Source organism: Scardinius erythrophthalmus, assembly GCF_964197995.2.
Source record: "Scardinius erythrophthalmus genome assembly, chromosome: 2".
Lineage (NCBI taxonomy): Eukaryota > Metazoa > Chordata > Actinopteri > Cypriniformes > Leuciscidae > Scardinius > Scardinius erythrophthalmus.
The window spans coordinates 49168604-49182758 of NC_138222.1; the positions used below are offsets into that span (position 1 = coordinate 49168604).

At 36.6% G+C, this 14155-nt stretch overlaps 1 protein-coding gene across 4 annotated transcripts in view; it reads right to left on the reverse strand.

Moving 5' to 3' along the window:
• Positions 1-14080, reverse strand: part of clcn5b (chloride channel, voltage-sensitive 5b) — a 28715-nt gene extending 14635 nt beyond the window's left edge. The window contains exons 1-8 of one of the 4 annotated variants that reach the window (XM_081358727.1): positions 13781-14052; positions 13264-13309; positions 12848-12927; positions 11295-11431; positions 5370-5518; positions 5198-5297; positions 3091-3278; positions 402-524 (exon numbers count right to left, since the gene is read on the reverse strand). In XM_081358727.1, coding sequence (XP_081214853.1) covers positions 402-524; positions 3091-3278; positions 5198-5297; positions 5370-5518; positions 11295-11424 — 690 coding nt within the window. In that variant the 5' untranslated portion in view covers positions 11425-11431; positions 12848-12927; positions 13264-13309; positions 13781-14052. Of the gene's footprint in view, positions 1-401; positions 525-3090; positions 3279-5197; positions 5298-5369; positions 5519-11294; positions 11432-12847; positions 12928-13263; positions 13310-13780 lie in introns of all 4 variants that reach the window. The other 3 variants (XM_081358726.1, XM_081358729.1, XM_081358728.1) reach the window with 3 other exon arrangements.
• Positions 14081-14155: the final 75 nt, after the last annotated feature.

The following is a 14155-nucleotide window of genomic DNA, read 5'->3' on the forward strand; positions in this document are numbered from 1 at the left end:
AATCATCTAACATGGGGTTTTGTCAGACAGACAGTGTGACTTATGTCAGAAAGCCCTGCATTGTTCTCTCTGCCAAGGTTAGAGTGCAGAAGCAATTGTGGTTGAACATCTGAAAACATTTTGAACATCTGAAAACAGTGCAGTAACTGTAGAAAAATAGTTTGTCTCTGTTCTCAGACAGTTTGAAATCTAAAACTGACAAAAGGAGGTGTTTTTTTTTGTCTAATTTAAGGTAAAGCTGAAGTGTGTAATTTCTGCACCACTAGAATTACAAAAGTAACAAAATCTTTAAGAAATTATGATTGTACGGCTGAAGGAAAATTGTACTATAGGTGGAAAGAGCTTGAATTTGTGAAAAGATACATGGCTCATCATATGTGAGCATCTGAGGAGCTTCTCACCTCTGGTATTCCTGAACCGCAAGCGTAAGGGGCGAAGGCTCTCACCAGTGTCACTGCCAGGAAGGCGAAGAGAAGAGCCCAGCACACATACATGAAATAACTCACCACATACGCACTGGCCCCCTGCAGGACACACACAGGACACAGCTGTAATCAAGGGGACTTATACACTGTCACCCCCTACAGGACAGTAAGAGGCCACACTTATTCTTACATGCTATTTACTCACATCCTGAAGTTGATAATCATCAAATGAGGCATTTAGGAGAATATGACCTCCTAATTGAGGCTTGAAACTCCCTCCCTAATAATATGTATATCTCAAATCTAGATTTACATGAAATATTGGTTTAAAGGTCTTTAAAAGAATTCCTCCAATTCTCAATAGACTGGATACTGAAAAATTGGAAATTCCTTAAAAAAAAAAAACCTACTGCCATTCAGCATTTGTGAATAAAAAAAATATGCATCCGAGATGAAAATGCTTTACTGTAATTTATTCAACTTTCTACATTGTTGCTTTGTCTTCATACCACAAGGGGGTGATATACATTATCGTTTAGAAATCTGGGGTTAATAAGATTTTTTTTTTTAAGATACTAATGCTTTTATTCAGCAAGGATGCAATTAAAATCCATAAAAATCCATTTCAAATAAATGCTGCTCATTTGAATTTTTGATTCAAAAAAAAAAACAAAAAACTTAAAAATGATTAAGCAGCACAACTGTTTTCACCGTTGTTGATAAGAAAAAAAAAGGAATCTGCCTAGGAAATCGCCTAGTGTTAATCTGCATCGCTATTTGTACCTTGAATAGTGTTTTGAATACGCAGGCCACAAGAAGTAATTAGGTGTTGTTGTTTTTTTATATATATATATATATATATATATATATATATATATATATATATATATATATATATATATTACTTTTACTCAGGACATGCTAGCTGGCAACAAAGGATTCCATTCATTATGCTAAGCTAAGCTAGCGCCGACCCTGTCAAACTAAAACAATGCATGCACTGAGACAAAAAATGCATTTGCCCACCTATCTAAATGTAGGAAAGAAGGTGAATAAGCCCTATTTCAAAAAACGGTGGAGTGTTCCTTTAAAGGCGCAGTGCTTTCTGCAATTGGGTCAGTTCATGTTCACACCGTAAACGAACCGTACCAGAGTTTGTTTGGAACCGTACCAAGACCACCTCTTCAGCTGGGTCTCGGTTCGGTTGTTTGGTCCGCATCCGAGTGCAATTGCTGTATTCACACCTGCCCAAAGGATCCACACCAAGGGGGGAAACGAACTTGAGTTCGATTCAATTGAACCAAACAAGGCAGGTGTGAATACACCCTAAAAGTATTAAAACTCTCACCAACCCCAACCCCATAGACGAATAGTTAAGCAAGAGAAGGCCTCTAATCCACTGAAGTGCGGCACCAGGAACTCATTTCATTTAGGCTTTGTAGAACACTGTCATACATTTGGAAATCTTTGAGCTAAACAGGCCTGTGAAGCTTGGATTCTGCTAAACCGAGAAGACTTATTATAATCAGACAAAATCTCACATCTGTTTTTCTTCTGTCAACTAGATGTAAACAACAATGTGATATTCTACTAAAACAAGAACATTTGTGATTTTTCGTGTCAGTGAAAACAGGAATGATACATTTGATTTAAAGCAGTAAACCACAACATGATGATGAAATGATTACCAGGGCTTGAAATTAACTTTTTTACTTGTCAGCACGGGTTCTTCCAAATTCAAAAAGTTCGGAGCACCAGCAAAAATAGATATTTGTATTTGAAAAACAGGTCAAAAATACTAAGGAAAATATTCATTTTTCACAAGGTATGCAACATTTAATACAGTGCCTATGAATTTAAAACTTTCTGCTCTGATTTAAGACCTTGTAAAGCCTCATTTTGTGTAAGGGCGAATTTAGACTTTTTAAGACCTGCAGAAGATTTCTTTTATTTAAAAGCAGCACCATGAGCTGCAACATGGGTGTAAATTTAGTGAAGGTGAGCTCTTCTTTAGCGATGGTGTAGACAGTGTTAAATTTCCCGTTCAGCTCTGCCAACTGAGTGGAACGGCCGGCAGTATCCTGCCGATTAAAAGCTTCAACAATTGAACCCGATCTGGAATTCTTAGCCACACACTTGTCCCGGCATTTCTTGTGCTTGGCACTCTCCTGGTGTTTAATCAAGCTCTCACACTTATCTTTAACTTTATGTGGCTTGCAAAAGAAAGCTCTGTGTTCTTTTCATCTTCTCTCTTCCCCTCTTTACATTTTGTGCACTAGTTAGCTACCTGTCACGTGACAACAGAGCGCAGTGAAAGGGGTGATTGATGGCTAATATTAATCAATCTAAAATCTGCATTTAAGTTAAGAATGTAAAAAGGAAGTTTAATAGGTTGTGTAACGTTGGATAGAACGGTGGACCGGTCACTCTATCAGCTCACAGCAGGCACATACTCTGTGCAGTAATTAGTGAACGTTTTGTAGAGAAATGAAAACAGGTCGCACCACAACAGTTATTTGCACTCGCACAAATGCTCCCAAATATATTCTGAGGTTAAATTTCGTGAGCATATGCAACCAAAATGGATTACATATGCAGTATGGTGCACTGATAACATGGATCTCAGTCATGCAACGCTTCCGTGCGGGTTGAATATGGAACCCACCTCATTGACTCCAACCATGAGCTCTGCCCAGCTTTTCCACTGAGGACACCTGTCTCTTTCCTTGAAAGTGGTTTCATTGGATGTCCAGCAACAGTCCTCATGATTAAACCAGAACCCGTTTAGGCACACACCCTCTTTAAGGTCTGTCATCCAATGGGCGGCAATGTCTATACCTCCAGCCAAGGCCCCTGGTGAGGGAAGAGATGGGACACAAAAGACATTCAAGTCACACATCATACAAATGCATTTTCACACAATAAAGAATTATCGCTACTTTTTACATTTTCTAAAGAGAATACGAGTGGTTTTTGCCCAAGAAAACTAGCTATCATGATGCTAGGGTATTGTGGGAGGTTGCCAAAGTATTGCTTTAGGGTTGCAAAGGGTGTTTTAAGCATTTTTAGCTAGGTGTTTGCTTACAGGCCAAAGGCAAACAACCCCATCCCCAAGTCCCTATGACATTCTGGTCCTTAGATAGGACTCTGGTCCTTTCTTCAATGCAATTTTATGGGATATGTCAATTGATTTGTTGCCTTTTTGTTAATAAAATCATAGGTATGAAAGCGAAACAAAAAGTAATAGCACACCTCTTATCAACTTTTGATAAGTATAATCCTTAGGGCTATGGAATTTTAAAATCAAGCTTTGGTAAACAATAATTATAATTGTGACATACCAGTCATAAAATAGAAATGTGTCATAATTTTTATTTTATCTCATAATTTTACTTTTTTGTTATAGTTATGATTTTCGACAAAAGTTAGTTTTCTTATGATGGTGAAATGGGTTTCTATAAATACTATAAAAGTCCACTACCGACACATAAGAGAAAAAAATTATAATTATGAAAGTCATAAAATGTCAAAATTATGAGATACCAAGTCAACAAAATTGTGTCATAATGATGACTTTATCTTATTATTTTGACTTATCTCATAATGTCACATTTTTATTATATATTTTTATGATGTATATTTTCTAATATGCCAGAAATGGGCTTTATAATTCACAGTATATCACAGTACTGAAAGTATGCAGGTACAAATCTTCATTGTACTTTGTGCATTCAAGCTCACGAAACAAACAGAAAGATATTAAACAATCAAGACACCAACAAAGGCCAAAAAATACATTATCAGTAGCGGCTCCTGACCGTAAATTTAGGTAGGAGCGATTCTGGGTCTTAGTGCTAGTTTATGATAAACAATTGTAAGCTTTATATTGTAATTGCTGAACACAGGTAGAACACTTTTGGCAGTGGTTGCGTTATTCAGCCTGAGGGTGGCGCTCTAATGTTGATTGACAGACTTTAAATACACCCAACATATAGAATGCTATATAAGAATTGCCTTAAAGGAATAGTTCACCCAAAAATGAAAATTAGTCCATGATTTACTCACCCTCAAGTCATCCTAGGTGTATATGAGTCTTCTTACAGACAAATACAATCAGAGTTTTATTAAAAAATGTCCTGGCTCTTCCAAGCTTTAAATCATAGGCTAATTTTCATTTTTGGGTGAACTATCCCTTTAATGTAGTTTAATGTAGTTTATTAATATTGTTTTCAAATATTACAAGTTGTGGATAAATTCCAGTGAAGAAAAGAAAGTCATGTCTATTCTCAAACATGAAACAAACAACAGAACTATAAAAAGGCTATTCACATGAACATGTTTTATTCTTTTATCAATTTGATACACTACTCCATTTAAATATAGGGTGACCAGATATTTCATGATATTAGAAATTTTATTTCATGATAGAATGCAGAGCAGTGATTGGAGTAAACGAGTTTCTTCTTGTTAATAATGCGCAGATAAACACGTGTGCGCTTCATGAAACACAATTCTGACATATTTATCTAATTAAAATCGCACTAAGCAATATAGCGATTTCTATTTAACATTGGTACATCGTGCAACCTGTTTTTTTATGTGTGTGTCAATCATGAAACGTAAATTTTGCTGCAGCCAATAGTGACTGCGCGACCCACCTCTTCCCAATCTGCGACCCACAAATGGGTCGTGACCCACAAATGACCCACAGTTTGAAAACCCCTGAATTAGAACGTGGAAATAAACAGGAAGTGGGCAAGACGTGGGCTGACCTGACATGAGTCCAATGAGGAGCATTAGAAGCCAGCCAGAAAAGGCATCACTGATGCTGACGAGCAAGGCTAGTGTAGACTGCTTACTCTTATTGGTGATCTGAAAGAAACACAAGGTGTTAGAGCAGGAACTGTAGGTGGAGTTTCAAAAGCAGTTGGAAACCCAGCTCACCTCTCTATGCCGATCTCTGTCTTTAGACTTCTCCCTAACCCAGTCGATGGTGTTGAAGTCCTCATAGGTGCCAATGCCAGGAATGGTGTCATCCAGTATATCCAACAGCTTAGGACTGTTGTTTAGTCTCCAATCTGCTTTACAGTGGCCTACGGGAACAAAACACAACAAAAATACTCGTGGGAAACCAGCAGGCACTCTGTATTTTGCATGCAGGATTGCACGCATATGCTGTTTTCTATTGTGAAAGCAGAATGCAAATAAAATGCCAATTAATGATGGACAATTCCCATTGTGGCCTGAGAGGAATTACAGATAACCAGTTCACCATTACATTGTCAATCAGAGCTGTTAGCGTGTGTGATATCGCTGGCAGGCCAAAGCCTAACACACTTTGAATGACCCAGACAGACTTAACAAAAAGAAAAGGGCTGATGTTGACCTCAAATGCTGACCACAAAATAACAGTGGATGAAGTCAAGTCAAAATACAAGCCAGTTAGGACAGGATACAAATCACTGCTACATATGTTTACACAGTACATAAAGCACTTTTATTTTACTTTTAGCGTGTTTACTTAGAAACAATGACTAACCTCCAGAGCACAAAATTCTTTCATGCTTCTTTAGTAAATTATCTTATTCCAAGAACTAGGAGACATGTAATGGAACGCTACATTTAGAGTCAATATTGTGAAATCACTTTTGTACAGATTAGACAGGAGATATACAGCAGATAATTGGACAAGGCCGCGTTTCTTAAAACCAGATTGTAGAATCATTAGCACCAATGGTCTCTATGATCAACTCAGCGCACTATGCTTTTGAGAAACAGAGCCCAGGTCCCAGGTATGCAAATAAGTCAAATGACAATGAACTAAACAAATGTTTCAGATCAAACTAGTTAAGCTGGTTTAACAGATGTATAGCGAGAGACACCAGGCCTTCAGACTGGTTTTAAACCAATGTGTGATACAAATTTAAAGATTCAGGTCCAACTTGAAACAAGGCCTCTGACAGGACAAGAGCATTTTTCATATTTTCAACATCTGACACATAGGACAGTAATGCTGCTGGCTATAAGGTCGCATTTCATGCTTAATAATAGGACCGGTTTGTACAGTCAGAATCTTTTTCTGAGCAAAATAAAAAATAAATAAAAGGAATAGCTCATTGCAATAGGTCATTGCAAACCTGTATGATGTGTTGCTCCAGAGAAACACCAGTGAAAATATTTCAAAGAATGTCTATGCTGCTCTTTTCCATTCAATGCAAGGGTATGGAGACTTTGGCTCCAAAAAATACAAAGCTATAATTTTTTGTCATATATTTTTGTTTTGCAAGAGGAACAGACCAAAAATTAAGTAATTACTTTGATGATTTTTATATTGTTACAAAAAATATATATATTTCAAACCTTTCTTTTCAATCAAAGAATATAGCCTATCTGTTAACACAAAAATATTAGGCTAAGCAGAGTTTTTAAAATTGATAATAATAAGAAATGTTTCTTGAGCATCAAATCAGCATATTATAATGATTTCTAAAGGATCATGTGGCACTGAAGACTAATGATGCTGAAAATTCAGCTTTGCCTTTAAAAGAATAAATTACATTTTAAATTATATTGAAATAGACAGGGTTTTTTTTCCAATCTTAGCAACCCCAAACTTTTGAACGATTGCAGACTAAGCTCTTATTAAATGACTACTGACTACAGATGTTTTTGTTTCTCCTCAAAAAGAAGAAAAAAGAAAAAGATCAACAGTGGAACTTGGTGTGAACAAAAGTTTGAATGCGATTTTTCTCAATTAAACAGGAAGTTTTAGCACTCAAAATACGTTTTTTTAATCTAATCTAACCAAAGCACTACAGAAAAAAATAAAGTTAAAGGAGAAGTGTTGACTCTTTGTGTTGAGTCTTGGTGGAAAAGAGGTGGGGGTTTAAGAGGAACCAGCAGCTCTGTAAAATGAATCGGTGTGTTTTCTCATTTAACTGTGATCTCACATGCTGTCATTTACTGATGATCCAAAAGAACAAAACAAAAATGTATAGAAAGAGTAAAGACTGAAAGAACAAAAATAAAGAGAATACCATGAACCCTTTCCCATGAACAACAGCAGCTCAAACTAAACTAAACTCTCAATCTACTTCCTTTTAGTTTAGTCTTTCGCTTAATTCTCTGTTGACTCCCTCGATCCAAATTGTTCAAGCAATGAAATAATGCGAATGGTGCTGTTGTCTTTAACAATCCCACTGAATATGAATATGACAGCATCAGTCTTCAACGGGTGGTAAAATGCATACGGTGGCAGTAACTACATTTCCTTCCTGTCACAGTGAGTCATGACTGCCAAATAATACAAGCAGTAAACCTCAGACAGAATTGAGCTGACCTGGTTTGATTCCGTGTCCATGAGCTAAACTCTCTAAAATACTTTTATCTTCAATATCATTGATCTCTGCAATTCTCCTTCATTTTATCTTCTCTTTATCTCCCAGTGCACAACTGAAAACTAAGCTGAAACACACAGTGCATAATGTTGGCTTAGGCTCACACAAGTCTCCTTCATAAGTGTTTTGCCATTGTTTTCTTATTGATTAAAAAATCATAGAAGCCTTCATGCCAAACTTAAATTAGTCTGAACAACCACACAAAACATTTATACCAAAGAAAATTACACTAATATTTACACTAACAAACGTACATTACATTACATACGGATTACTTTACGTACCACAAACAAATGGGGGAAAAAATCGAATTGTAATTTGATAATTGTAATGTAATTGTAACTGTAATGATAAAAGTTGTGATTATGATTTAAAATACGACTTATTTTTCAGCAAAAGTTTCAGCAAAAAAAAAAAAAAACAGGTTTGCTGCACTTGCTTGTTGTTCTGCCAAAACTATAATTTTATGTCTATTAAATAATATTATTACTACTACTAACTAATATAATTAAAATGACTAAATAAAAACAAAATAAGAAATCTGATTACTGTAATATTTCACTGTAAAATAAAAATAAAAAATATATACAGTATATATTATTTTTATAATTTGATTTTACATTACAGCTGTAAAATTAGAATCCTAATATTTATGGCTGTTTTAATTTCTTCATTTTCAAATTAAAAAATTAAAAAATTAAAAAACAATAATTTTATTTTACATTACAGCTGTAAGATTAGAATACTAATAATATTTATGGCTATTTTAATTTCTTAATTTTCAAATTTTAAGAACATCAACTTAACATCAACATAAACTTTAAACAAAATAATTCAATTTAATAATATAAATAAATTAAAAAATTTGATTAAAATTAAATAAAACATTTAACAGTTCATACCTATAGTAAAAAAATACAATAATGTGACTAAATAGAAACTAATTTACAATATACATTTTTCAGTGTTTCAATTGGGTGTTTATAAAAGGTATATCCCTTTTAAATTTTAGGATGGGGGTCACACACAAAAAGATGATCATATTTGGGGTCGGTGGCATTTATAAGATCGAAAACCCCTGCTTTCGACCCAGGAGCCGTTTGCACCAGCTGTGTGTAAGTTGCAACTTAGCCTAGTTTTGACGTAAATGGGCACCAAGATACAACTTACGCACTACTAAATATTTTTGCGTTGCACCATTAAAATTAACCCATCCTACAGTGCACCGCTGTGTGCATCTGTCCCAACGCTCTGTGTTGTGCATGTCAAATAAAATCAGTCATGTTAGTTTGTATCATCACTTGTTTATCCTTATTAATTTTTTTTTCAAATACAGTTTCTGAATGTTATTTACATATAAAAACACTTATGTTATTCATGATTAAGTGCCTTATTTAATGGAAACGTATTTTTACTGTTATTTAAGTGAGGCAAAAGAAGTTAGAATGAAGGATAAACTGAAATTCGCAGCATTTAAACAGCTTCTGCTCACGTATTTGAAGGCTGCTATTGGATCATCAAGGGTAAACATCATATTATACGACTACGTGTTACTTTACGTAGAGTTTACGACCTACTAGCTACGTTCTGCCTTATGAGCAAATGGTGCAATGTAATAAAGTACAGAGTTAGTTACAAAACTAACTAGTAGTTACTTGAGGACTTTACGTTCCAATTTAAGGAAGAACTTACGAACAGCTGGTGCAACCCTACCCTGAAGTTTAGTCTTTGTATCAAAAACAAAATAATATTGAATTAAATTGTTTTCTAGCAAACCATATAAAACAGTTAAATATACCAGTAAGAGTATAAGACAGGAAGTTACAGTGAAATGGGGAAGAGAGAATAGATTGTGAAATGCACACACATTAAAAGAGGAAGTTCCTGGTCTGTAAAAGAGTCTGTTTGTGACATCACGCACAGCATCATCTGTATCTGTGCAGACAGAGAACAGAGTGATCTGGTCACACCACAATGACGTGACTAAAAGATTAAACCTACATGTTTTACAAAACAAGTACATGATCATGACCATACTGGCCTTTGAGGTATTTATATTAGCCTACCATTACGATTTACAGAGGCTGAGTCTCAATTCTAGCACAACACTTCAGTTTTTAACAGTCAAAAAGTGAGATGTAGGATTCAAGTAGCAAATGTAATATAACTATGTTATGATAGAAATGTTAATATCCAATGATGCATTTTCAGTAGATTATAATTATAAGATTAACATTGAATATGTACAAATTGTGAATCAATTTAATCAACTTGGTTACACTTTACTGATAGCCTTTCGGTACATTCACTTTTCACCCTCAGACCTAAACTACAATATGGTAAAACGTGTGGCTTTGACAAGTGGATGTGGTCAGGACAGATATTTAGCCAGTATATGTTTAATACAAATAGATCAAATGCATCACTTCACAATAAATTCTAGTTCTTTAAAGGTGCTCTAAGCGATGTTGGGTGACTTCTTGTTGATGTTCAAAGTATTGTCAAACAAAACAGAGGCTAGCTCGACCCTCCCTCCTCCTCATCCCATCCCCCTCCCCCTCCCCCTCCCTTCCATGCTTCCTGAAACAGAAACGGAAACTTTTCCAATGTAAATTCGGGACTTCGCACGGTCCTTCTCCTTTTTCCCCTCTTCTTTGCTATTTGTTCAGCAGAACGCCATCTCTTTGGTCGTGGGTCGGCCATATCAAAATTCAAGAGAATATAATTCTAACGTTAGTCTTTGTCGTTGTCTAGGACATCTCTCCTCTAGCTAACTTCCCTCTTTATGCCTCTCTCTCCTCCAATCCTCACACCGCCCTTCATGTGCATGCGCACTAACCCCCCAACCGCCAGCCCAAAATCATTCTTGTCGGTTATTGGCTGGAACACTGTTTGTTATGTTTCGTGGTGCAGGTTGGGCCTGTTTGTTTTTCTTGCCATTTTCTGGGCTGTCTACAGAGACCGTGTTTTTTTACAGTGTTATCAGGGGACAGGCAGCTAGCGGATAGTGAGGAGATGTTTGCTGTATGTGACAAAAAATGTTTCAGCCTAAAACATGCGTGACATCGTTTAGAGCACCTTTACATTTTTTTCTTTATTCCTTTAATTTTTTTGCAAGACCGCCTTAAATGTCTGCATCCTTAGTATACTGATATGTCCACTGCTGGTCAGTCCTCAAACTTTAAAAGGATACTTCAGCTAATAATTAAAATTATATTATCATCCTGTTATTATTTATCAATGAAAAGTGCTATTAGAACAGAAAAAATATATTCATTAAAATATTCATGACGATTTGTTTACTTTTTTTTATTAACGAAAATGAAAAAGGCGGACGTGGTTTTTAAGCTAATGTTATCCAATCTTCGCCCTCAAGATTGCTTAAAATGCACATATGTAAACCAAGGGAATCGATTCCCAACCCCTATGCATATGCCCACAACATATGTCGTGCTCGAGTACGCGACCCTACCTGTGCTGTAATCTCGGTCCAGAGGCGGGACATCCTCATTGAAGTCCATTGTAACATCTGAAATGTCCACCAGCTCATCATCACTGCTTAAATTGTGATAATCATCATTGCAAAACCCTTCGTTGTCCATCTTCCCCCTGTCAGAGCAGAGAGAACATAAGGTCATAGAAGAGTGAGTGCACAAAAAAAGTCATTCTTATTGAATTTATCATTCCTCAGAAGCCTGTTGTGAAATTATGTCTGCAGAGCAGATAGGACAAATCAGGAATAAACCAGAAACAGTTCAACCGCTGAATGTCATTGATAATGTTGTTAATGAATGCTTAACGTTGATATACTAAAAGGTATTGACTAATACAAGGTGTTCAGAAATCGATTAGCTGGACGCACTGCACTAAAAAGCATTAAAAAGAACCTGATTATACGAGTTATTTGTTCAGGAAACGGCGGGTTACACTGGTCGCACTGTACAGCCATGGCCAAAAGATTTGGCTGTGAGAAAAATATTGTGTTTTGAAAGGTTTGCAGCTTCAGTATTTGTAGATTTCACTTTTCTATGGTATACTGTAAAACAATGATAGGTTTAGAGTCTTTTAACGGTAATATATGTATATTTATATATATATATATATATATATATACACACACACACACAAACACACACACACACACACACACACACACACACACACACACGGAAGGTCGGTCTCGGGACCTTTTCTTCTCCGGGCAATCGAATTTCCAGATATTCTAACCAATCTGAAGAGGGCTTTATCAAGGAAAATAACTTTGCACCTGTCTTCTGCTACCCAATCCTTGTACTTGCTGCAGAATTACATTTATGTTTATCTTGTATAGAAGTGGCTTCTTTGCTGCCCTTCTTGACACACCAGGCCGTTGTCCAAAAGTCCTGGCCTCGCTGTGCATGCAGATTCACTCACACCCGCCATCTGCCAATATTGAGTGAGCTCTGCAATGGTGGTGACACGATTTCATCGCCAACTCCTCAAGAGGAGATGGTCCTGCCGCACACTGGACACTCTAAAACGTCCTGAAGCATTCTTCAGTGCAGTTGAACCTCTCTCCCAGAAGATTTGATGCTCAGGTAAATTGTACTTTGAGATGCATGTGAGGCTATTTTGATGCAACTCGATGATGGCTGCACATCTTTGGAGGTAATCGCTGCTAACACTAGAACACAAGGATTGGAAGCACTTCTTCCCTCCTTTTATAACAATCTGTCTGCTCTTATAATTCAGTTCAGAATGATAGTGTGATTTTACCTGACTTGTACGTTTTCACACTTTCTCATATGCTGACAAAAAACAGTGAATTTTTTATTTATTTATTTTTTGGCAATCATTTAAAATGCACCTGATCACTCTGCACAATAATCTAGAAACAATGTGAATCAACACCACAACTGAAGCAGCAAACTTTGCAAAACAACAAATGTATGTCGCTGCCAAAACTTTTGGCCAAGGCGGCATGTTTCTGATTCTCTTAAAGGGATGGTTCACCCAAAAATGAAAATTGTGTCATGATTTACTCACCCTCAAGTTGTTCCAAGTGTGATGAGCACAAAAGAAGATATTTTGAAGAATGTCGGGAACTAGATGGTGGGCCTCATTGACTTCAACAGAAGAAAGAAATTCATACAGGTTTAGAACAACTTGAGGGTGTGTAAGTATAACCGAATTTTCATTTTTGAGTGAACTAAAACTTTCAAAAGAACCGGCTGATGACAGTCATTCATTAGTGAATCGCTCTGTAAATTACTGTAGTAGAGCCAATAACGGCGTTAGTATAAAATAAGTAGTGCAGAAAACTCTGTCAGGCAATTAAAAAAAATAAAGAACTGATTAAATAACTGTGCAAGGAACAGAAAAGAAAAACATGCGGCTCTAACGTTAGTATTTTTAAAGGAATCGGTTCGGAATAAGAACCGGTTCTCCGGTTCTAATCCTACCGCAATGTGATGCATCGGTCTGCCACCTTTCACTGACGGGACACCTCTGAAATATGATGATAGTGAAACTCAGTCAGGGTTCAAAGTTCTCTACCACTTCCTTTCTCTTTCCCAGCAAACGCTTTAAAAACCAACTGATACAAACGTAACGTTACACAATTCCCCCAAAATACAGCATCACACCGACCGTCTGAAGGCTTTTGAGTTGTCCGTTCCTTTTAAACTCAAGCAAAACAACGCTGATTTATTGACCGTGTTGTAAAGTCATCAGATAATTTGTCAATTATTGTAGAGCTAGAGCAATAAAGTGATCCAGTTAGTGAAGTCCTCAGTTCAAGTGGCTGATAAGAGTTTTGCCTCCGAAGTTTTAACTTACCTCATCTAAACACAGCTGTCAATTGTCTTCGTTATCTGTCACTTGACTTTTAAATCGACGCTAATTTGTTCTTTTGAATGATTCAATCAGTCTAAATGATTCAGTTGGCTGGATCCGAACAAAAGGATTTCTGATACATACCTCTTGGATTCTTAGCGTAGTACTTTAAGGCGCCAAGTCTTGTGATCTGGATTGTAAAGTGCCTCGGTTAAGCAATGCCGACGTAATGTTTCCCAGCTGTCTGCCAGTGCCGTCAACTGGTGCGTCACACTTTGCCCGGCAAAAGCATAACGTTATCTCACAGCTTCCTCACTCTTCTTCAGTCCAGTCACACAGACCTTTCGCGTGGGATAAAGTTTGAAGGGAAAGGGGGTCTGTCCTTGTGCTGATACATCGCTGAGGGGTTTTAGTTCAAGAACTGTCTCCTTCCTCAAAAAAAGTGAACTGTTTAGGGGTCAATAGCGCCACCCAACGTCTTGGTTCATTTTGTTTTTATTGTATCATTGTATTGTATAT